Genomic DNA, 24,429 nt, shown 5'->3' with positions numbered 1-24,429 from the left:
AAAGACAAAGAGAATACTTTTGTAGCGACTGTTTGTTGCTCTCCCCAGAGCTTACATCTCCTCCGCCAAACACTTCTTGTAGTGTTGGGTGATTTTTCTTTATATATATACTTGCATCTAGGCAGATATTTTTAATCAATATACTCAGTCATGGCATGACACAACTCTGGAGAGGATGGGACCTAAAAGCAGACACACTAGTCCAGAGTCAGGGACACTGCCACTATGTCACAAGAGCCCTGAAACTTCTGTAATTTTTCAGGATTTAGCTTTGTTCAGATTAAATAGGGAACAAGGATTGAGAGTTCAGACAGCATGTCAATATTTTCTAATCAACCTGTTTCGAGATATTTTAACACACATCTGGAGCAGATGGGACTTAAACCTGGGTGTTCTGGGCAAGAGACAGAGACATTACTACTGTGCGCAACAGTCTTAACCTATTTTCTCATCAACCTATTCCACGATGATATTATATGCCTCTGGAAAATACCCAGGCCTCCTGGATCAGAACCAGGGACGCTACCACTGAGCCACAACAGCAAATCCATAATCGAGGTATCATTTCCAACTCAATGTTGACAATCTGTTTCCCATGTTGTCTTCATCAACAAGATGTTTAATATGTATGAACAGAACCTACTGAATATGATCAGGAGTTTGCTGTGCACAAACAGGCTGTTATGTTTCCAACACAACAACGTTGACTGCAATTCGAAAAGCATTTCACTGGCCATGAAGAAATTTGAGACACTTTGACACTGTGGAAGAGGCTTGTGTAAGTGTCATGCTTTCTTTGCTGATTTGGCAATTGTATTGACAGTATACTAGTGCTAAAATTTAACTGTGTGGACATAATTTCCAGCATAGAAGGAGGCCATTCAGCCCAGATGTACTGGTACTCATGCTCCAAGCAGAACTTGTCATTCTGTGACATCTCAGTTGAGAAGAGACAGTGGTCCTCTCTCCTTTCTCAGTTATTTGACTTACTTCCGCCTTACAAGTATCCACCAGAGCTCTGCTCTTCATTTCAACTGCACCATGCAATTTGTATACAGAGGAACCTTGATTATCCAAATTTCGGATTATCCGAAGAAGATCTCAAGGTCCTGTGCAAACATTACATCAAAGAGGTGTTACCAACATGATCGTGTCTTTTGTTCACATTGATTAAAAGTGAAATCGGCTGATTGAAATGCTGCCAAGAACAGTTCTGGACATCGATAAGAGCCCAAGCACCGTCTCCAAAAGACTGGCCTCTCTCTCTATCTCACTCTCTCTCTCTCTCCCCTTCCAACGAGGACGGGCAGAATGACAATCTGGGCAAATTCAGAGTGCTGAATATTCTCAAATACCTGTAAAGACCCCAGATAATCCCTCCAGCATTGTCCTGTACAGAGTGGGAACTTATCTACAAGCTGCAGATAAGTAGTAAGTTTTGTGTGTGTAGACTACTTTGAGACTCAAAGGCAGCAGCAGTCTTGCTGTTGGTGTCCAGTCCGGCTACCGACTCCATTCCGTTAGTTCATTTTGTTCCAGAGTCACATTGGGATGAAGAGGTAAGAGGTATCTGGCAGCTTCACTCCTCATCCACTGGCTGGAAATGTGGAGAGTTGAAGGCATATAGCTTTGGGGGAAGGGAGGAGTTTACTGACCCACTGTGCTACTGCCTCGTCTCCTGAACAGGGAGAGGACTCAGGGTGCTCCCTCTGTCAATCCTATTGAAGTAAAGCAGAAGCAGGGAGAGGCTTCAGCAAAGGCTGCAGGTCCCTTAAACACAAATGTGTGTCTGCTCAGAAACAGACACTGAGACAGAGAGCAGGAGCAAGGCAGGCAGAGAGAGGAAAGAGGGAACTCCGAGTCCCAGAGGAGAGGCATTGGATCAGTCATCCAAATAATCAATTATCCGAACAAAATACTGCCCGCCCATCTGGTTTGGATAATCGAGGTTTCTCTGTATAATAATCAGTCTCGGAAAGACAGGCATCTGCTGAGTTGTCTGTAATGATCATATGAACACAGACCAGGAGTAAGTTCCTGAGACATGTTCTACCACTCCACCAGATCATGGCCAATCTAATTACTCCACCTTCAGCTCATGCTCATCAGGAACCTCACGACCTCTGCCTTAAAAATATGGACAAGCTCAGCTTCTGCTAACTTTCCAATTCGAGAGTTGCTAAGACTCATACCACTCTGCAAGAATATAATTCATCCTTATTTCTGTCATTAAGTAGAACAATGGACCTATGGCCTAGAATTTCCCACAAAAGGGAATCACTGTTCCACATTCACCTCGACAATTTCTGACGGGATACATTTCATTCAAGATGCATCACTGAACTTCAGCTGATAAAAAGCCAGGCTTGTCCAACCTTTCCCCATTCCAGCCATTTGTTCCATGAATATCTCAATGCATAATATCGCTGGTTGGAAAAGGAGACCAGTACTACATAAAGGGCTCCAAATATAGTGTCACCAATGCTTTAAAAAGCTGATGCATAATAAAACTCTGGTCTGTGCATAATTCAGGTTTGGATCACCCCAAAGGTCTATCCCACACTTGCTCCAATCCAGGTACTCATGCCCCTTAAATTGGAATCCTCTTCAAGCTCACTAGTGTTTCTGCCACTTATTCATTTCGATGATCCTCCTAGCCCTGTGCTAATTTGGACGTGGCTTGGATAACAATAGAGATTATTCCTTTTGAGACTCTGCATCATCACTTGGTGCCTAACTGCAATGAGTAAAACCTCTTTCTTTGACCTGTCGATGTCTTTGGTACTGAAATGAACCACGTGGATCCTGCCCCTCCCAATCCTAGTTTCTCTCCAGTTCTGTCTTGAACCTTTGTCCCCACCAGGCAACACAACTTTCTGGATTCTTGGTCATTGCTGCACGGAACAGTGCCAATTCCTTCAATATACTGCTTCCATCGTACCACCGCATCTCTTATGACACCTGTCGTTTGGATGATTTCCTGTAAAAGGCCACCCTGCATTCCTTTCTCTCCACCAAAAAAGCTGAAGGAACCTCAGACCTCACTGGACCATGTCTAGACACCTTTCCTGCTCTCGGAGTCTCCTTCCCTGAACCCAGCTGCAGTCACACTCCCCTGTCCATGACCATTCACCAAATCAGAGGACCCTATCCAAAATGGTGGGACCACATCCCAGTACTGCAATTCCAGGTAAATTTTCTGGGAAGAGTCGCATTGTCTGTAGCTTTGGCTTAGACTCATTGAGCTGGAGGCTAAGTTCATCAAACCACAAACACTTTGTGCAGATGTCTATGCCCTGGTGCACACTGGCATCTAGGAGCTCCCACATGCAGTAACCATGACAAACATTAGATGTGTTCGTAACTACACTGTCATAACGGCCTGATGTTTTGTATTCCTTGACAAATGATGAAATCTTCCCAGTGAACTTGCTTCACAATTTTAAAGACTACCATTTTGCTAACACTCCTTCATCTAAGATAAGCTCCCCATCCAGTTCAATACTTCTGAATATTCCACTCAGTTCCCAAGTTCCTTTGCATTTATAAATTGTTTACCCTTTTCCCTGAACTTGCTTCTGCCTCATGTTGGTTGAAATCATCTGCAATCCAAAACACTTTCACGATATAATTCACGCATGATTAGCTGAAGCCAAGGAGACTTGGGCCTTTTGCAACTTGACAGGTAATGCACATTTAATTAAAACTCATCACAAATTATAATCTTTCCTTTCTTACTTTACAAGATTATTTTTCTTCCAATGAGGAACATCTTTCTTTATTCTGAGACCTTTCACTGCAGCTGCAGATGTCTCTTGTGACACCTCATCAAATGCTGCTTAACTATCCACTTTGTAACACCTCCTCAGTTCAGTTTGGTTCGTGCTGCTGTTCAATTTGTGCCTTTCTCCTTGTTACTGCTTCACAATTAGTGATGTGAACAAGGGTGGAAAGAGACAAGTAATTCTGCTGCAGGCTGTCCGTGCGTGCAATTTATTTGGATGTATTAAACAGGAGGGAGATTGAGGTTTCTCAGAAAAACAGAGATTCTTCCAGGGTGGAGTCAGACATGCATCTGTTATAATGACAGATAAAACTTTCTCCATCAGGACGATAGTGACGTTGAAGGTCATTAGTCTGTAGAATTCTCTGCTGAGAGAATGGAAACTCCTTGATTGAATTTATTTAAGGCAGCATAATATAGATTTTTTGAAAGAAAAGGGAATCAAGGGATACAGAGGTTGGACAGGAAATTGGGGCTGAGAGCACAACAACATCAACCATGATTTGATTGAATTATGGCACAGAATCAAAGGATTGAATGGCCTAATCTAGTCTCCAAGTGCTATTTATCGAAATTTATTATGCTAAGAGCCCATAATTATCAGGATTCCAATCCATCTCGAACAATATATATACTTAATTTCCAGTCCTGTCCTTCAGTAATTTTGAAAGATTTTCCACACACTATTAATCCATACCCACATCCAATTCGGTCTGGTTGCAATCATATTTGGTCTACTTGGCATTCTTCACTCTTGGGTTGTTTCATTCCTTGTTTTCATCTGCTCTCTCACCTTGGACACAACAGCTTCCCCTCTAAACAGCTGAAGAAACCATGAGTTCAATGACTTACCAAGTGTTTACATATTCCTCTGTTGCCCGACACAACTTGGAACCATCTGTTATCGAAAACATTCTGCTTTCCCCTCCTCATATCAGCAAAAAACAGTGCAAATGCTTGATGTCTTGGAAACTTCTTAAGCCATGAACAGCCCATCACATTGCTTTCAGGAGCCCATTGAGAACATCAAAATTGTCATTTTATCCTCTAACCTCATTTCTTTGATGGACATTCTTTCTGCGTTATATACTTGGCACACTAGGTATTGCATTTTGATACAACAAACAAGAGTAGGACTTAAACAATTAATAGCAGGGCCTTGAGTAGTGTTGTAGAATAGAGGGACCAAGGGGTTCAGGTGCATCATTCTTTGAAGTTTGCGACACATATAGACAGGATGGTTAAAAAGGTGTTTCTTGCTCAGTCCTTGAGTGTAGGAGTTGGGAAGGTGAGGAGTTAGGTTGTACAGGACATTGGTGGGGCCTCTTCTGGAATACTGTGTCCAGTTCTGGTCACCTAGTAATAGGAAGGATATTAAGCTGGACAGGGCTCAAAAGAGATTTACCAGGATGCTGCCTGGTATAGAAGGTTTATAAGGAATGACCTGATAGACTGGGATTTTTTTTCACTGGAGCTAGGAGGTTGAGAGGTGACCTTATGTAAGATCATGAGGGGTATAGCTAGAGTTCATGGTAAGTGTCTTTTCCCTAGAATGGGGATTTCAAGATTAGGGAACACATTTTTCAGGAGAAAGTTTTAAAAAAGACACGAGGGGCAAATATTTCACACAAGATGGCAGTTTGCTTTTGGAATTAACCTCCTGAGAAAGCAGTGGATGTGGGCACAATGACAATGTTTGGAAGAAATCTGAACAAGTGCACGCATAGGAAAGGTTTGGAGGGATGTGGGGCACAGAGAGGCAGGTGGGACTAGTTTGGTTTGAGATTGTGTTCGGCATAGACTGGTTGGACTGATGGGTCTGTTTCTGTGCTGTTTGATTCTATGACTCTGAAAGGTACGAAATATATTATTGAGTTATGTCCCATTTCAGGCCCACATGAAATATTACATGGTATCATGTTCTGTCCCTCAGAAGTTACTGCAGCAATTTATTCACACAACAAACCTGAAAAACTTGTTTTCTCAGAAAACAAATCTGTCCTGGAATCGTGGATAGAACACTTGGGATGTTACCATGGAGATAACCGGCTAGATGCATTAAGATTGGTTGAATAGACATTCTCATTTCTAATTCCCAAGTTCACTGCATGAGCAGTCCATCCACCAACTTAGAACAATTAATCTCAGAAATACCAGCGCACAGTGGCTTCAGTGTGTACTGTCTACAAGATGAACTGCAGTAACTCAGTAGGTTCAACAGCACCAGCCAAATCAAAGACAGCCACTGGCTAGAAAAACTAGGGCAGCAAGCACTTGAGAACAACAACGCTTCTAAGTTCCCATTTGTGCTGCATATCATTCTAACTTGAAAATATATTGTTGTTCTTGCAGTGCTATGTGGCCTAAATTCTAGAACTCTCTACGGAGAAGCATTATGACAACAAACTTCAGCATACTGACTGTAGCAGTTCTGAAAAGTGACCACATGCTCAAGTGCAAGAACAAATGGAAATAATTGCTATGCTTGGCAGCCATGTCCAATCAAGAACAACATTTTCAAAATAGCACATTAAGCTTACAGTTAGTCTCAACAGGGACAAATTCAAGATTTTTCAGATAAATGTGCCTTTGCATTTGTTGCCTGTCCCTCATTGCCTTTGAACAAGAGGCTTGTGAGACCACTTGGAGACAGTGAGGTCTGCAGGTGCTGGAGATCAGAGTTGAAAGTGTGTTGCTGGAAAAGCACAGCAGGTCAGGTAGCATCCGAGGAGCAAGAAAATCGATGTTTCAGGCTGGAGCCCTTCATCAGGAGACCACTTCACAGGTTGGAGAATCAACCATGTTGTTGTGGGTCCGGAGTCACAAACATGCTAAAACAAATATTCTCTCCAAAAGAACATTTGCAAATAAGATGAATTCTTTTGTGATGGTATTTCTTGGCAACCATTATGGAGGACACCTTGCAGTTCCAGATTTTTCAAAAAATTGAGTTTGTATCGTACCAGCTGACAGATATGGACAGGAAATTCAGAAAGTCTCCTCATTCTAGGGACTGGCTCTGAGCTCGCTCATCATGTTGAGAATCCATGTCCCCAGAGAATGAGCCTGGTCCTCCGAATACAAGCTTAGTCATAGTATCACAGTAATTCTATCATCCTCAAAAAAACTGCACAGAGGCTGGTATCCCGTCACTAAGTCACCCTTTACTTACCTGTGCACAGTACATGGGTTCTGACTCACTTGCTCAGAGCCAGTCTCTGAATCTCTTGTTATATTTGTCAGCCAGGCCTCCCTGACTGGCTTCCCAATTAGGGAACTCATACTCGACGAGATGCACCTGGCCCTCCTTCCAATCACTACACACCCGCAAATGTAAGTTTTCATTGCGTGGTAATTCGCCAAAAATTGCTGGTTGCACTCTTTAGGAAAATGATTCATCTTTTGGTGCATCTATGCAAGAAGCAAGAGGAGAGAGAAGTTGAGGAAAACACAAGAACCTGTGCGGTTTCAATGAAGCTCAGGTGATTTAAGATCCTTGAGCTTCTTGCACACAAACACTTTAGCTCTTAAAGTGCTTTGTAGGAGCGTTTGATAACTTGACATGAAATTCTTCAACTTGTTCAGTGAAGAGAGCAAGTAAATGGATGGACACTTCACTCACATATGAATTCAGTAAAGCACTGTGTAATTTCAGAGCTCTCATATTAGTTGCTCTCACTAAATACTTTTCTCCTCCAACCTCTTTGTTTAAGTCTCAGCTTTGCACCAAGTTAGGCATGCATTGCAATTCCAATGTTCTGATGCTCATGCAACATTAACAGTTAATGGTTAATTATTAACAGTTTCACTGAGCACAATCTCAGTTTTCAGCAGACTCCATTTCTTCTTTTCACTGTCTCTCCCACAGATTGAAAATCAATTCTCTTCTGAATTTCTATATGATGATCAGACAGTGTTGGATGTACCTCAAGGAGTACTAACCACATTCTTTTGTCCTGAAGCTTCATAAAAATTGGTGGTTTATATCTTTTTTAGTACCTCCTGATGCTTCCCACTCATAATTTACAGTAGCACAGACAACACTGAGTGAGGCTTTTTCTGACTCCCTTCATCATGCAGTCTTGCTTTTACGATGTAACTGACCTTCAACCCTGGTAAGCACAGAGCCTATGATTCACTCCCATCGAATTGAATTAAACTGTTCTAGCCAGTTATCCTGTGTTAACGCATGATGCTACTGCATTACTCAGGAGGTTTTAAATGTTTCTTCACTGTCTTCCTAATTTCGTTCTTGCTTGAACCTGAGCACATCTACCTTATTCGCTTCAATCACTCAGCGAGAGACAGGGGAAGAAATGAGATGCTGTTACTATTCAAGCAGAAAAAAACAAACTTGGAAATCTGCCCACTCTGCAATATCATGGATACACAGAAACCTGAAGAGACCCCCTCACAGTTCTTATCTGATATTTCCATCTTTTACCTCCTATAAATTGTCACAACTTTCCTCTCATTGTTTATATCACTAGAGGTAAATTTTTTGAATGATATTATTCCATTCAGAAAACCTTAAAATCTTTGAATAAGTATGTGCTTTATTTTTCATTTTAAGAGGTCTCAAACTGTTTATTTTACCTCCTGACTTGGTGGTGTAGCAGTAATGTCACTGGATTAATAAGACAGAGGCTAATAAGCCAGCAAGCTGCTGGAATTTAAATTAAATTCAACCTGGAGTTGGAAATTAGTCTAAGTCGTACTGCCCATGAAACTGCTAGTGTTTGTTGCAAAAACCCATTTATTTCAAAGATGTTGTTTAGAGAAGGAAATCTGCTGTCTTTACCCAATCTGGCCAACATGTGACTCCGGACCAACAGCAATGCTTCTAACTCTTAACTGCCCACTGAAATAGTCCGAGCGTGCTGTTCAATTCAAGGGAAATTTGGAATGAATTCTGATCAGGGCCTTGTATAGTCACAGTTGTATACCCCTGCTCGTCTGTTATGAAGGTTCAAAGTGAATTCATTGTTCCTTGAGGAGATGGGTCCAGAATTAAAGGAAAAATCTTTTCTGAGAAGTTACGACAATCTTTCAGGTCAGAACAGAATTTTGAACATTGATTTCCAAAGAGCGCTTCAAAGAAGTCATTTGACTTCGGCCAGATTACTAGCAAGTCAGCTGGGGTGAGAATTGCTAAGTTGTTTGCTGTCTTGAATCTTCTGACCACCAGAGAAAGGGGGGTCGGAAGCAGGATCATTCAGGGGAAAGAGGCCTGTAACAACCTTAGCAGTCTGCAAGCCATCAGGGATGGGAGAAGTCCTGGAATGTTCAGAAGTCAGTGGGAAAAAAAGCACTGGAAGCAGAAGACAGTGGAGATCTCAGACTTGGAAACATCCAACACAAGTTTTGAAGGTATACATTGAAAGAATCCACATTAAACAGTCTCGAGCTGAACTTATTTTAAAAAGGCTAACTTATTTTAAAGGTGTCAGGGAGACACATTATCTGAAAAAAATTGCGTCCAGTGAACATAAATGCACTGAATGGAAACTGATTACAGCTCTGCTAGCTGAGTAGGAAACTTCAGTGTAGTGCTCGAAGACTTTTCATCAAGGTTTGGGTATCTGTAAGGGCACTAATGGGATAAAAGTGATGAATCATTGTTTTTGATGTTTGTAATGAGATTTCACAATGGTTCTTATATGGTGTTATACAGTTCATTTATTTTCTTTTGTGCAATAAGCTTTTGTATTTTTGTTTCAAATTTCATTGCTAGCGTCTTGTGAGTATGTTCAGTTGCTAACTCAGCTGTAAACAGAAATTAAATTAAAATTTAGACTCTGTCAAGTCAGGTTTCACACTGGGATCTGCATGTCCAGTATGACAATCTTTCCACCTCCATCAAATCTGCCCCTGCCTCAGTGCATTGTTCCTGAATTATTCTTCCATGCCTTGATATCGCTAGAATTAACTATTGCACTGCACCAAGGGCAACAGAGGGGACCCATTTCCCATGGATGAGGAATCCAGAATAATCTCAGGATAAGGGGCTGATCGTTTAGCATTGAGATATGGAAACATTTCTTCCCTCAATCTTTGGAATACTTTAACATAGAGTGTTGTGGATGCGACATCGCTGAATGTAGCGAGGGTTGAGGCAGACAGCTTTTTAGCAAATTGAGGGATCTGCCAATCAGTGGGAAATGGAACTGATGCCAAAGATCATCCATGATTGCACTGAACAGTAGTGAGCAATCGTGATCAGCTAAATGGTGTCACCCTGCTTCCATTCCTTATGTTCTTGGGTTCACTCCAACTCAAAACATGAGGTGACCCAAATCTCTGCTGTTATATCTAACTCGCACCAATTCCTGTTCCCCCATCAAATTGGTACTCGGTCACCCACAGTTAGCACCAGTCCAGTTGCGCACCAATTTTTAAAGTTTCACCTCTGTTTTCAAATTCAAGATTACCAAATATCCCCAAAATTAATCACTTCACTGCTGGTGGCCATGTTTTCAGCTGCTGAACACTGGACGTTTAAATCCCCTTCAAAAACCTTTCTCTTTCCTTCTTTCAGACGCCCCCTAATACCTACCTCTTTACAGAACTACTAAATTAGTGAACATTTGCACTTCCATCTTATGTGACTCGGTGTCAAATTTTGCTTAACGCATCAGTGGAATGTTTTACTATTTCAAAGGCCGTAGATAAATGCGCACTGGTGGGTTTCTAGGGAGTAGGTTCAGGTCCTAGGGTCAAGCCCCATCTGCTCCAGAGGTGTGTCATACCATATCTGAACATTTGATTAAAAACATCTATAAACATAGGTCGTCAGTTCTTTTGCTGCTCTGTTCACTCAGAAGCTAAGGAAAAACACACTTGCAGAAAGGAACAGAAGGATACATTTCTGGAATTAAATGAGGGAGGGTGGGAAGGAGTTTGAGTGGAACGTAAACACTTAGTCCAAATTAATTGCTTCAAATCTGCAAACACTTCCCAAGTTTTGTCACAAAGATTTTAAATTTCAACACCTTTAGTGAAAAGAAGACCGAGGAATTTCTTTTCAAAATCATAGAATGTAACTTCAGCTTCTATATAGTATTTGTCAACCTTTCCCCTCCTTGACTGTCGCAGAATCTGAGTTCTCTTGTTTACTAATCACCTTTCAGATCACACAAGTCAGTGTTCCACAAAATCACTTCAAGGCCTTCATGTCTCAAACTGAACTCACATTTACTACAGTTCCAATAAAAAAATATGCATTGTCAATAATTGTACGACATGCTCAAGCCAAGGGATGAAAATAGTTATTTCTCATCACATTTCATCCGCAATGACAAAGTGACCTGACCCGCAAAGCATCTTGAATTCAGTTCAGCGTAGCAGGGAAAGGGAGAAGTCTTGTGGTGCAGTGGCAATGTTGCTTTCTCTGGGCATTACAGCCTCTGTTCAAATTCCATTTTCTCTGGGCTATGTAGCCTCTGTTCAAATCTGCTCCAGAAGTGTGACCTAACAGGTTGGTTAAAAACATCTTTTGTTATAAGAAAGAGGTAGGACAGAAGAAGAGTCACAAAAGAATCTTGATTTTTAAGTATTCCAAGGAGGTGATCTTCACACCAAAAACGCTTCGTTCATGGATTTCTTCTTTAAATTAGGTTAGGTTTTGCAGATTCTTTGCAAGTTTCTTTGAAACTGAATTGCCTTAACTGTTTTTACCTCATTTCATGATGCACAGAATAATTAACTGCTCCAATAGAGCAGACAATTAAAATTAATGGGCTGTTTTGTTCAATCCAGTAATATCTCTGAATTGATCTGAATTTATTAGCCTCCGTTTTGCTGGTGCACAAACCATGGAACAGGATGAGAACGAACTGAGACCGGATAAGGTCAGCCCTTTGCTCTGTCTTGTTCAGTGCAGACATTGTGTAATGAAGACTTGTGCCTGATCATGTCTCCCAGAAAAATATTCAAGTGGTTCACATGTCATGATTCCCTCCAAACAACACAATGACAATGGTCATGAAAGGCCATCTGTCATCCATTTGGTGTGACCTGGATTTAGCATCTCATCTGAAAGACCCTGATCCACCAAGAACCTTACACTCTCATCCCAAATTCCAATCTCACCTCCTCCTCCAACTGATCCCTTCATCATGCCTGCTGAATTGAATCAGGAAGTGGGAAGGAATTTCTTTTCTTGGCGATTTGTCATAATGTGAAACTTGCAATCAGTACACGATTGAAGCAAATAGCTTTCATGTTTCCCAAAGGAACAAGACAAGAACACTTAATTGTATATTAATTGGATGCAGGTGATGCACATTAACTAGTAAGCCAATTGAGTCCTTATAAATAGACACAGTTTGAAAGTGTGGTTTTTGGATGAGACAAGTTATGCCATTTACTAACAGGCTTGTGATGTGAGGAGTGCTAGCTACATAAAATACAGCAGACAGAGCAATAAAAATTCTCCTGAGCTCAGATGGACTGAATGGAAACTTATGTAACATGTTGGCACAAATGAGTTGGCCTGAATAGCCTTTCTCATGCTGTGCATTTGATGTGATCAATTTCCTTTATGGAAGGATAAACCTCTTGATAAGGCAGATTAGTATGGAAAATCAAACATCAGGAGAAGGAAGAAGCTAAGAATTTAATACAAAAACCCAGCTGTATTCTGAAACCTGGGTTGAGATATGGAGCAGTACGTTTTCACTTAAGGAAGAGACTTAGAATAGTTGGAAAAGCTTGCTGTGGTATAAGTATTGATAATATACCAAATGCCAGAAGTATAGGTGTTTAAAAACATAATTTCAAGGTGGTGAAAGATTTTTTTTCCAGTCAAATGTAACTTGCTGGGAGATTTTTTTGGGGGGGTGTAGTGGAGAGTATGAAAATATCAACTGCAGTGAGCAGTTGTTTGGTAATAGGATGTATGTGTAGTGTTAGTGGGTGAACAAGTAACTCAGGCTTTTATAAAAGTGGAGATGGCTGTTGTGGGGCTCTGAAGTGTCAGATGTGAAATTTGAGCACCTGCTTCTATTCAAGTTGTTTAGCTAATGGGCTGGATACTTTTCTAGTTTCTAAGAAAAATATTGAATTGGTATGGGTTGAAGTTACACTGAGTGGATGGTGCTTTGGAATGCCCAATTGCTGAGCAATTCCTTTTTAATCTATCAAGTAATAGCTGGAATTGGACTGTGGTAACCTAGTACTAAGTACATGAGTCCCACTTTGTGACATTAAACCCACAGTTATGCATGTCACAACAATGTTGTGGTAACAGTTGTATCTTTTTTCTTTTTGTACAAGTTATATTTAGACCTGGTACAACTGCCCAGACAAAGCCTACATAGACAGAATGTTGCATCCAGTGGTGTTTTATAATAAGCCAGTAGCATTTATCTCAATGGTGCTGGATCAGGAAACCAAATTCTGAAGCAAACAATGGAGAGACTTGATGATCAATTCTACCAAAGCAACTGGACTTCACTTCCAGTTCAGTAACAGGAAGTAGAATGAACAAGCCACGAGCTACCAAGTAATCACAGGTCGACATTATCTCCTTTTTTAAAGAAGGGAAACTGTTTTTGCTATTTGACAGATGCGACTGCTGAACAATGGAAATGTGGTTGACTCTTGATTGCCTTCTGAAATGCTGAGGAAAGTGCAGTTTGTCCAACCAAAGTATGAACACTTGTGCAGGAGGAACTACATTGCTTGCTAGAAGTTGTATTTATCAATATCCTGAAGAAGTGTAAAGGTGGCTTGAGGATTTTAAGCTCACCAAAAACTTAATTTGACCCAACTGGTTCAAGTGCCCTTTTTTTTTTAATGGACCACCTCCTTGCCCCCTCTCTTTACCATTTGCATCTGTTTTCAAATGAGATTGATCTAGCACCAACTTTTTTGGCATCTTGCTATCCTAGATTTTCTTTGTTTGTGGACTTTGTGGTTACTGCACAACTTCCAAAACAATGTATGAAATCCATGCCATGAGCAGTTAACTGCTGATGCAGAACAATGGTGACCACTACCACCAGACCCATCCCTGTGTCTCTTCTCCACTCCACATAGGTAGGATAAACAAATGTTAAGTAGTTATTGATTACTAAAAGATCAGCAAACTGAAGTTCATGGCTGGGCTGTTTTCAAATATTTAAAATAAGTAAATTGACTGACTGAACAAGACAATGACCTGAGTAACAGACCATAGAATGTTTGATATCCAGTTCAAATTGAAACTGCTGCAATGTTTGTCCTCTGTCTGCAAAGAATAGAGTCTATTCAAGATGATTTTTTTGCATTTGTGTGCTGTCGTATAACTAACTCAAATCTTCAATATTGATTTGTCATTGACAAGATGTGCTTCACAACACAAAGCATGTAAACAAATAGCTAAGTGTGAGATCCCACAAAAAAGACTGTTTAGGGTTTTGCAAGCGCAGTGATTTGGGTCATGTCAGTATTTGCCTGTTGCTAACAGCTGAAAGCACACGTGGATTGATCTGATGCACCAGTTATTGGGGCAGATGGCTGTCATACCTAGCATGATAGAGGTGTTGAAATTTCTGTATCACCAGACTAATTTGAAATGTCTTTTTCACTTTGCTATTGATGGCAAACACTGCTTTGTGGTATGTGTATAGTCTCAGCATGAAACTGTTAGTGGCACCTGAAGCCCAAATGAGTTAACTGAACTGATGAACTGAATGATACATACACTGAGCCCAGTCTACCTCACCAAATCACCACAGTACTGACTCATCTTGCCATGAGGTCCCTTCTGGACCAGCATCTTCTAAAATATTGGTTGGGTTCAATGAGATGTCTGTAACACAACATGACTTGCTAACCTGACCATATCTGATTTATCCTAACTGTCCGCTATATTTGAATCTGCAACTGCTTGTAAGAATTTCTTATGTATGTAATAGGCTCCATCTTGCACTGGAATTCAGCTTTGAAATTGAGCCATCAAATGAGCCCCTTTTTTCCTATGTGCCTGTTAAGACATTATGACAAATACTTGGATTTGGCATATGTTGGACTTCTATCCAAGAACTTTTAAGATGGTAGCTTTTTGCTTGAAGATAGCAAAATGATTCAAGTCCTCCTTGTATAAGCTTCATTGTTGAAGTTGGGTGCATCAAAGCCACACTGCGAAAATGGAGACCCTGATTAGACAACAGTGCACTCTGTCTAAAATCCACAAACAGACCTTTGATCATCAAATGATTGCCAGCACGTGATTTTAAAATGTAGCCAAGGTAATGTGTGCAAGAGTCATGGAAGCAATATTTAGTCCTCGAAAGAAATTCAGGAACAAAGGAAAATGGTAATGTTAATCAAGAGTGGAAAATTTACTTTACAGTTGATAGCATTTTAAAGGGCATGTCAAATAAAGGGTTGGAAGGCCAAGAGCAGCTAACACTAAGTACCGAATGAAGAAATGAGGTACATTAGCTCCTTTATTGAAACTTAAATGTTCTCTATCTCCCTTAGTGACTGTGTGCATGTTTATAATAGTCAATTGTTTTTAAAACAAATGAGACCAAGATAGAAATGAGAATAAAATTTCAAAAGCCCCACCTGAACATGAACTTGACTTTCTTTTGTTACCAAGGTAGATAAAGAAGCATCAGGCTAGCAAATGGAGATGAAATCCTGTAATGAACCGAAGGATCACGATAAAACAACCTTCAGTTTCCTATAATGCATGTTAACTGGGATGGGTTATTTCAATCTTGATGATGAATACCAAAGGACTGACGGCAACACACGTGGCAGTGTCTGTTGGGAAGGACCATCTCAGCTACTGCTGTGAAATTGGCTATCCATTGTCATCTGTGGCATAGTGGATAGCACAATCAGGTTTTGGGATACCTAACCTAATGACCTACAGTATGTTATATGATTGTTACATCTCATTGGAGAGAGAGCACCTCCCTAAGAGACACGCACACCATTTCTGATTATTTTTTTTTAAAAAGGATAACCTGGGATGAATTGCCTGTGTCCTGATTTAATATGTATCCAAAAACAAGATAACAAGAACAGGTGCTGTTTTGGTTCCTGCTTCAAGAGCTGAGTGCCCTGAATTTCTTTCTCACTGCACTACCCAAGGCAGTTGAATTTCCGTCAACAACGAACTAATGATTTTCTAAAATAAAAATTAAACTCTGATGAAAAACTGGCTTCTGAGTCAATGCATCCATTTCAGAGCCCGGACAATAAGAGCAATTCAGCCATCGTGGATGATGGGAGCAGAATTGTTTCGTGTTTAACACTGCTGCACCAGTGACCTGGGTTCGATTCTCCCCTCGCTGTCTGTGTGGCGTTTGCACACTCCCAGTAACTGAGTGGGTTTTGGGTTCTCTGGTTCCCCACCCACAATCCACAGATGTGCAGGTTAGGTGGATTGGCTATGCTAAATTGCCCCAGAATGTGCAGGCTGGGCGGGTAAATGTGGGATAATAGGGATAGAGCTCTTGGGAAGACTACTATAGCCTTGTAATGGGACAAATGGCCCAGCACTATAGACATTCTGTAATACTTTTTTTTCCTTCCTGCCCTCTTTATTCTTCTCTTCCCCCACCGTCTGAATCTTGCGTAGTCTTAAATTTTAACTAAGGAGCTAATCAATTAGCCTGGATTGAGAACCCCACATTCACAACTGTGCAAGCGAATACGTTTGCTTCTCTGGTTGACCCTGGAACCGTGATGTCTCCCGTGCACGCCCGAGCGTCGACGCTCGACACTTGCGAATGAATGATATGCTGAAACATTCGCCGACAGGACTCCCGAGAACATGTGAAAACACAAGCATTTCGCTCTGCACTTTCGTGAAGCGCTGTTTTTAATTACCCGATTTCGGAGCTCACTGAAAATGTGCCACTCTTTTTGAAAAAGGCAAGAGGGTGGTGTACAATGCATGTCCTTCAGGCGGGGATGGGAAGGACGGGAACATCAGGTGTATCAAGGTGATGGTGTCAACCCGAGGGCCATTGCTGAAGGAGGGAGGGGGGGGGGAGGGAAGAGACTTTTGGTTGTGGAGGGGAGCTTGACTGAGAAGAAAATGTATCTTTCTTTTTCAAAGGGAAAGCACTCACCCTTTTTCCGGACAGCATTCTCCTCAGCTGCAGCTGGATCTGTCTGAGCCAGGTGTCTCCCCACGAGAAGGACAGTCCTCACACACCTGTTCCCCTCCCACACCTGTTCTCATTTGGCCCAGCTGTAGGTAATCAGCTGCCTCCACCTCCCAGGTGCTGCACCCAGGGACCATAGCACCAGGGCAAGGTGTCCACAACAAACCCCCTTCCCTCCCATCCATCAGAGCTTCTTGAATCCTTGTACCATGTCTCCAGCAACTGAAGTTCCACCTCCTTCTTCAACAGAGCAGCTGGGCTGAATTTGCTTAGAAATGGCTCTCTGTTGCAGAGATCAGTTATTTGCTCCTCCTCCCACCCAAGCTCCATTCTATGCTAAGTGTTGCACAGTGGACTGCCATCCAAGACCAGATTGCCAGAACGTTCCTTTTGAGCCTTTGACAGATGTGCCTATATGAGGCCGACCTTCTTGTTCCTGCACTAACGACCTTCCTAAAGGGCCGTGCCCTCAATTGGATAAGATGTTCTTCATCATTCTCGTTTGTCTTGCAGAAGAAGGATCTTGTAAATTTTTTCCGTGCCCTTTCAAGTTGAATGAGGATCCTGCTGTGGACTAGAGGATTTGGTTGGAGGGAGAAGCTGAAATAAGCTGTGGCTATTGTCCCTGGTGACTTTTTTTTAGAGGTTTATAAAATTATAAGGGGCATGGATAAGGTGAATAGTCAAAGTCTTTTTCCCCAGGGTGGAAGGGAAGAGTCCAGAACTAGAGGGCATAGGGTTAGAGTGAGGGAAAAGATTTAAAAGGGACCTAAGGGGTAATTTTTTTTCATAGGGAGTGTGTGGGCAACAGGTTGCCAGAGGAAGTGGTGGAGGCTGGTACAAGTACAACATTTTAAAAGGATGGGTGAATAAAGAAGGGTTGAGATGGATATGGGCCAAGTGGCCCTTTCAGAGAGGGAAGTCTGGTGCAGATGAGTTAAACTGAAGGGTCTATTTATATGCTGTATGACTCTATAACCTCACTGACATTTTTCTCAAGATTCATGTTAATTTCAACCTCTTCATTATGCTCATTGCGTCTAATAAATCAAAGGATGCTACCTACTCTTTGAATAGCCTTCCTGACTTTATTAATAATTCAGCTTCCACTGTACCTCCATCTCTTTCTGCCTCCCCCTTAAAGTTTTGTTTCCAATTCCAGCATTTTGGCTTACATTTTGCTGCTTAAAAAAGAATTTTTAACAAATTGTCACAGGTTGCAATTTGCATTAAATTAAGGGTGTGGGGGTTGCATTTTTCCGCAGACTGACTGACAGTCAATGAAATCCTGAGTGGAAGAAAGCTTTTGTAATTTGTTCTGAATATTTCATTAAATTACCTAAAGGGACACAAACAAAAGTGAAGAGTAATATTTAGCCATTCAGGAAAGCAAAAGGCTACTGATGTCATGTGGAAAAACTGGCACACATTTGCTCTGATGTCTCTCCATTTACTGCCTCTGGTAATGAACAGTTCTCTGGGCAAAAGTATCAACAGCTTCTGTAAGCTTCTGACAAGTTGATGCCTCCAAATCAAGATTAATTGCAAGTCTTTTTACAAGAAGTGAGATTTTGCATTAATGCAGTGACTTTGTGGTCTTGGTATGTCCTGAAGTGTTTGAACGTCATATTTCACAATTGACTGGTAAGCAAGTGCATCAGCTAATTTGCACACAGGCTCCAAGCAAATTTAGACAAATGATTGATAGGTTCAGACAGCACGAAGCAATTCCGTCCATTTGTCAGTTTGTGGATTTTAATACCAAGCAGCCCAATGAGCGAGTTTTCTTCAGCATTAATGTTAGTGATCGGCTGATCTCTGGTGTTGGTTGAGTATTGCCATCGAATTTCTCAAGCCCTTTTAACCTGCATCCTGGACAGATAGCACTTTTAATGCTCAATCATGAGACCAGTTCTGCTCATCAGCTGTCGGATCTATTCATTTTTTTTTACCCTTTTTTTTCAGGGCAAAAAGTAAATATTTACAAGCCATCATTCAAACAAAGAAGCTTCCTGTAAACTACTGCAGACACGATAATGCTGTTAAATCATTCCTTACCCTGGAGTGCTTAAAAGGCAATAAAGTTTCAAATTAGATCATTAAACGCAAGACTGAAAATTTCAGACATTGATAATCCTTTAAAATGCAAGTGAAAAGAACTTCACTGCAGGCTACATAATTATTTGTCTCTGGACAAGGTCAGTGGAGTAGTTTCATTCAACAGTTGTAGCCCAGTGCAGCAGAGGAGGCGATGCTGTAAATGTGTCAGTAAATCAATTGACCACCACCCTGTGTGATGTCGAAGGCCATTTCAAACAAGTAAACTTCAGTGAGCTCCCTTCAGCCTTAACCAATAGTTTAGTGCTTGAAGGAGTAGCAACCAAATGGATTTCTTTAGAGTGCTCCCACTGTGCAACCTTTATCCAGTACTTAATTGAAGGAAAATTTTCTCCTTTTAGTACCAAACGTTAATCAGGCACTTTGATAATCTAAACAGTAGAATCACCACTGGTGATGGTGAGAACATGAACTGGCTGTTTAAATATATGTAAAAACTAAAATGCACCTTCAGCTGGTCTTGTTGAAGTGCAGGATTGGAAATTAACAGGAAGAGGCCAAAAATACATAGCTGGTAGTCAAGCATCATGTAGTTAAAGATGTCCACTCAAGATGCATTTGGGTGAAATGCATTTTAACATCAGAAACCACTGCAAATCAATGAAACAAATGTATAACATTGCATCAGTGATGGGCTGATTGTGCAGTAAAGAAGGAGGCCAATGAGCTAATTATAAGGCTTGACACTCGCATGATGTACTGAAGGCATTCTATATTGTTTAACTGTCTTTGCAATGGAATGGAAAGTAGAGAGATCAATCTACAGTCAATTGGGTATATGGGATGCCATGCCATTATTTGAAGAGTAACAGCATTGACCCCAACTATCATCTCTCAATAACCACCAACGTAAACACTTAAACTGAAGGACCTAAGTCCCCTTTTGTGAGATAGGTATTGCTGGATAAGAGCTGATTTCCTGCAACTGGCAGTGCAGTCAGTGTTATGTTGCCAGCTGGTTCACTGTTTATGAAATCATTTGTAACACTGCTGAAAATGAGGGGGGGGGGGGGGGGTGAAAGAAAAATCAGTCTTCATTTCTAATCTAAAGGCACACAACTTCATTCATTTAAAACTAACACTAAGTATAGGCAGCCATGCATGCAGATGGTTTGTATTCACATGTGCATATATACACAGCATTGGGGAAATGCAGATACCAATTGTGATCTAAAGTTCTACTCTTAGATTCAAACATTTTATGGTTTGGACATTTACACTTGAAATGCCAGTCTTACCACTCCCCAGGTATCCATTATTCAAAATATGCATCAGCAGGTACTGTGCTCGTTTTTTGGCAGAGCTCTGCAAAGTATTCTAGAAGTCACATCAAAAGCCATGACTAATACACTGGCAATTCTGTCAAGCCTTAGAACTCCAAATGTCTGCTTTGTGTTAATCTTGCACTGGTTGGTTATGCAAGCACCTTGATAAAGATACCTTATTTCAGGCAAATGCATCTCTGCTTTGCACTAACAAGGATAAGATCAAGATCAAATTTACTCTGATTTTTTAAATGCATTTCACCTTCCTGAATGAACACTTTTTTGCCTTACCATATCTAAAATACTAGATGCAAGAACAGTGTGACATGACACAGCATTTTACTTGTTCATCTTTGGGCCTCCACCTCCTTTTTTTTGGTTGACATCCAGCAGTAGGTGAGCAGGTAGTTTCTCCCACTGAAGTAATTATCATTGTGCCCCTAGTCCCTGACTCCATCTAGACTCTTAAGAAACATTTGGTGTGCAATGGAAGCTCATCTTAGACTCAAATTACAAAGACAACCTATTTCCAGATCTGTCATAACACACAGCCCTGCCCTGTCTTCATGTATCTACTTTTTGAAATGCTAATTCATTTCACTTCAGACTTGACTGCTCATGCTCCTCCACCTGGCTTTCCATTTTCTCTCCTCCACCAACTTTGGACCATCCAAAACTGTGACTCTCTCAATTCATATTGTCACCCATTACATTCATACTCATTTGTCTTTTTTTTGTTCCAGTGTTTAGTAAGGTCTCTAGAAACAGCACCTCTGCATTTTGCCATCCAGTCTGCATCCAGCTGGCCCCACTGCCCAACTCCTGGCCACAATGATCACTTGACCACTTTTTCAAAAAATTTCATTATTTAGAAAATATTTCTCTAGCTGTTGGGGTAGGCTCTCAGGATGCCTTCAGAATACATATCCAGCCCAGTGACACAATCGCTGTATGATCACAGTATAAATGTTTAAACTTGTGCCTCTTGTTCCCTTTTTAATTTTTGGATATTTATTAGGCTAAGCACGTCACACTGCTGCTTAATGCTCTAAACTCATGTCAGCACCAATCCAGTTGATTTCTTCTTCTGCTTTGCAGGTTCCTCTGCTCGAAGCACAGGAGGCCAGTCCTGAAAGTACTGGTGCAAATCCAACAGAGATATTCATAACTTTAAATATTTACATTCAAATAATGTTGCTTTGAATACCACCCCCACCTCCCACCAACCTACCCCTTAGACAAGTGAAGTGAAACTTCCTTAAATTTTAGGTTTACTTTTTGCAATGGTGATGTGATTCCTTTTTTTGCAGAATTCACAAGAAACCTCCATAACTGAGGACCTGTCTTTCAAAGAATCAACCATTCTAAGCAAACCTCCAGCGTGAGCTGGATTAATGACAAGTTCTTGACATTGCCTCTCTCTCTCTCTCTCTCTGCTCAAATTACTGAGACAGTAGTTTTAAAGGTCTAAAGTTGAGACGTGGGATGGAATTCAAAGATCTAAAATGAACACTGCCAGAAGAAATCGCCATGGCACATTGGGTGACAGGGTCCAGACGAATTCGAAGACACTGTGACCTGAAGTATCTCCAAACTGTGACTCTCTCCCTGACCCAGGTGAAGATGCAACCTCTTGTTCCCATGCATTTCAATGAGGTCACAACCAAAAGACAAGAGATAATGAACACCTTGACATGTGTCAAACACTTAATGGTCAGAAAATTGCATTGTTATATCAGTGTGCAAAATAATGAGCTGACTGGTGAGACAGAAAGCAAGTTTGTTTGGATTCTTGGGCTCTGAGTGCCTCAGTCCATGGCAAGAGGGCCTTGTTCTGTCTCTATTCGGTGGGTGTTTGTGGACAGGGAAGAGACAGCTTTGCTCTGTATCTGGCTCCATGCTATCACTGTCCTTTTGCCGTGATTGGAGACTGCAAAAGAGGAACGTTTACTTGCTGTTTAAGAGTAGGAAGTTTTACTGTCTTGATCAAACACCCTTCTGACCGGAACAGTAAAGGCAGCTTTACTCTATCTAATCCTATGCTGCACTTGACCTGGGAGTGTTTTGAGTAGTGTTGAGGGGAGCTTTACCTTTTTAACTTTTTTTTTGACATTGGTAGAGAGATCTTTCAGTTTGATTTGAGTGGTGGGGTAGGGGAGGAAAATGTGAGGCTGCTGCTGGTCTTTTTCTGCACAGTGGTCAATGGTATGAATGGTTGTCAAAATGGGTGCTGGTAGGCAACAGCCAAATGACTCTCTTCACCTCAGTGGTGGAAGAGGATTAGGGCTGGATAGTATGGTGCTGTGATATGATCAACGTGCAAGATGAAGATGGGTGAGAAAGATGGAGAAGGGTTTCATGAGCAGACAGAGCGTTGAGAGATGGGGTTGGAAATTTGTTTTTGATTGGGTAATTGCACCACAAAAGCACTAAACGACAACAGGTATGAATAATGCAGAGGAAAAAAATCAAGCAGAGAATGAGAAATGAAGAAATATTCCTCCCAAGATTAAAGTCAAAAAAGCTGAGAAGGACAGCAAGGAAAAAACAAGTGCACAAATTAGTTGAGCAAAATAGAGAGGAGCAGGAAAATTTTGATGTTTTGGGCAAAAGCCATTCATCAGGAATCACCAACCCTTCCTGATGAAGGGCTTTTGCCTGAAACGTCTATTTTCCTGCTCTTTGGATGCTGCTTGACCTGCTGTGCTTTTCCAGCACCACTCTGATTTCCAGCATCTCCAATCCTGACCTTCGCCAAGCAAAATGGAGAGACTGGCAAGAGTAAGGAACAGAGCGCCAGGGAAAAAATCTGAGGAGCACGCACGTTAGAGAGAAGTGGAGAGAAAGCCAAGGAGAGAGATTAATTACAAATTACAATCTGTCTTGTTATGAGACCAAAACGAGTCACCATGAAGTCCAAATTGCTTCAGGAGACTTGTTGGACAATGTTCCAGTTCAGACTGATCTCCACAAATACCCAGTGCTTTGGGTATGTTCATAGATATCATCTGTCTTTAAAGAAAAGACATTCACTCCACATTTAATGTTGACAGGAATTATCTATGGTTGAAAATGATTGAATTCATCTATGCCCCACCCATAAGGGCTGAGGACAAATAATTCATGCATTTAACATTTAGTGTGCACACATGAATGTTTTGATGGGAGGGATTTGGATGATTGAAGATGGACTGTCTGTTTAAAATCAGGAGAGACTTTAGGAAGCTGTATTACCTGTGTGCTCGTCCACATGTTCCTCCAGCATGTGTTCTTTCTGATGGACCCAGTCTCCATTGCACTTGAAGAAGATCTGCATGGCCGGTATCGCTTTGCAGCGCAGCTTAATGGGATTGCTCTTCACTATGTATGAATCCTCTGGTTCAATTAGGAAGCGTGGCAGTGTCCCCAATGGCATGGATTCAGCTTGACTATCACCTTTACCTGACCCTGTTGAAGAAGAAGATGGTGAAATTTTGTTGAAAACAAAGACACTTCAATAAAAACTTTTTTTTTGTTTTTTCTTGTTCCTATATATTCCTGCACATTGTATGATCACAATACAAGCTTTTGAACATGTGAACTAGCTGCCAACCCATGCAATTTGCACAGATTTGCTGAATTCTTTGAAGGCCTAGCTGGGCTGACAGCTTTGGGAAGATGGTCTCAGCTGAGGACAAATTCTTTCTCCTAATGAATGATTTGGATGTGGAAAGCACTGCATCAGTCAACAGGGGTGTAGATTCAATCATCATTTTTCAGAAGGAAAATGGTTAATGACTTTCTAACTAAAACGATGAAGTAACAGCAGGGAGTGGATCTCATTGACTTGCTATGATGGCAAGGTTGGGCAGAATACAACACAGGAGCAGAAGTCGGCATTCAACACTGAGACTACATCTGTGAGTTAGTCATGGCTGACGAACTACCTTAAATACCATTGCCTCACACTATTTTCATATCCCTTTTTTAATATTCCTTTTTTATTGACTGAATTTTATTGATTTTGTGAGAACATGCTCAATAATGGAGTTTCCATAGCCCTTTTTTCGGTTAGAGAATTCCCCTTTTGTAGAAATTCTTCACAGCCTTGATCTCCAATGGGGAAGTAATTTTATGCTCTCGCTTTAGACTTGCCAAACACGGGGAAAGC

The 24,429-nt window shown here is 41.2% G+C and overlaps 1 protein-coding gene across 2 annotated transcripts in view; it reads right to left on the bottom strand.

Moving 5' to 3' along the window:
• The window catches only part of LOC122543063 (netrin receptor UNC5D-like), a 455,690-nt gene that overhangs the window by 200,067 nt on the left and 231,194 nt on the right, over positions 1 to 24,429 (bottom strand). For both annotated transcript variants that reach the window (XM_043681271.2, XM_043681272.2), the window contains exon 2: positions 23,514 to 23,726. In XM_043681271.2, the coding sequence (XP_043537206.1) occupies positions 23,514 to 23,726 (213 nt within the window). The remainder of the gene's footprint in view (positions 1 to 23,513; positions 23,727 to 24,429) is intronic.

The sequence above is a fragment of the Chiloscyllium plagiosum genome, unplaced genomic scaffold (genome assembly GCF_037043375.1).
Source record: "Chiloscyllium plagiosum isolate Xiang-an unplaced genomic scaffold, Cpla_swu_hap1 HiC_scaffold_48, whole genome shotgun sequence".
NCBI lineage: Eukaryota > Metazoa > Chordata > Chondrichthyes > Orectolobiformes > Hemiscylliidae > Chiloscyllium > Chiloscyllium plagiosum.
The sequence above is the reverse complement of the archived record's forward strand: the minus strand, read 5'-3'. Positions and strand labels throughout refer to the sequence as shown.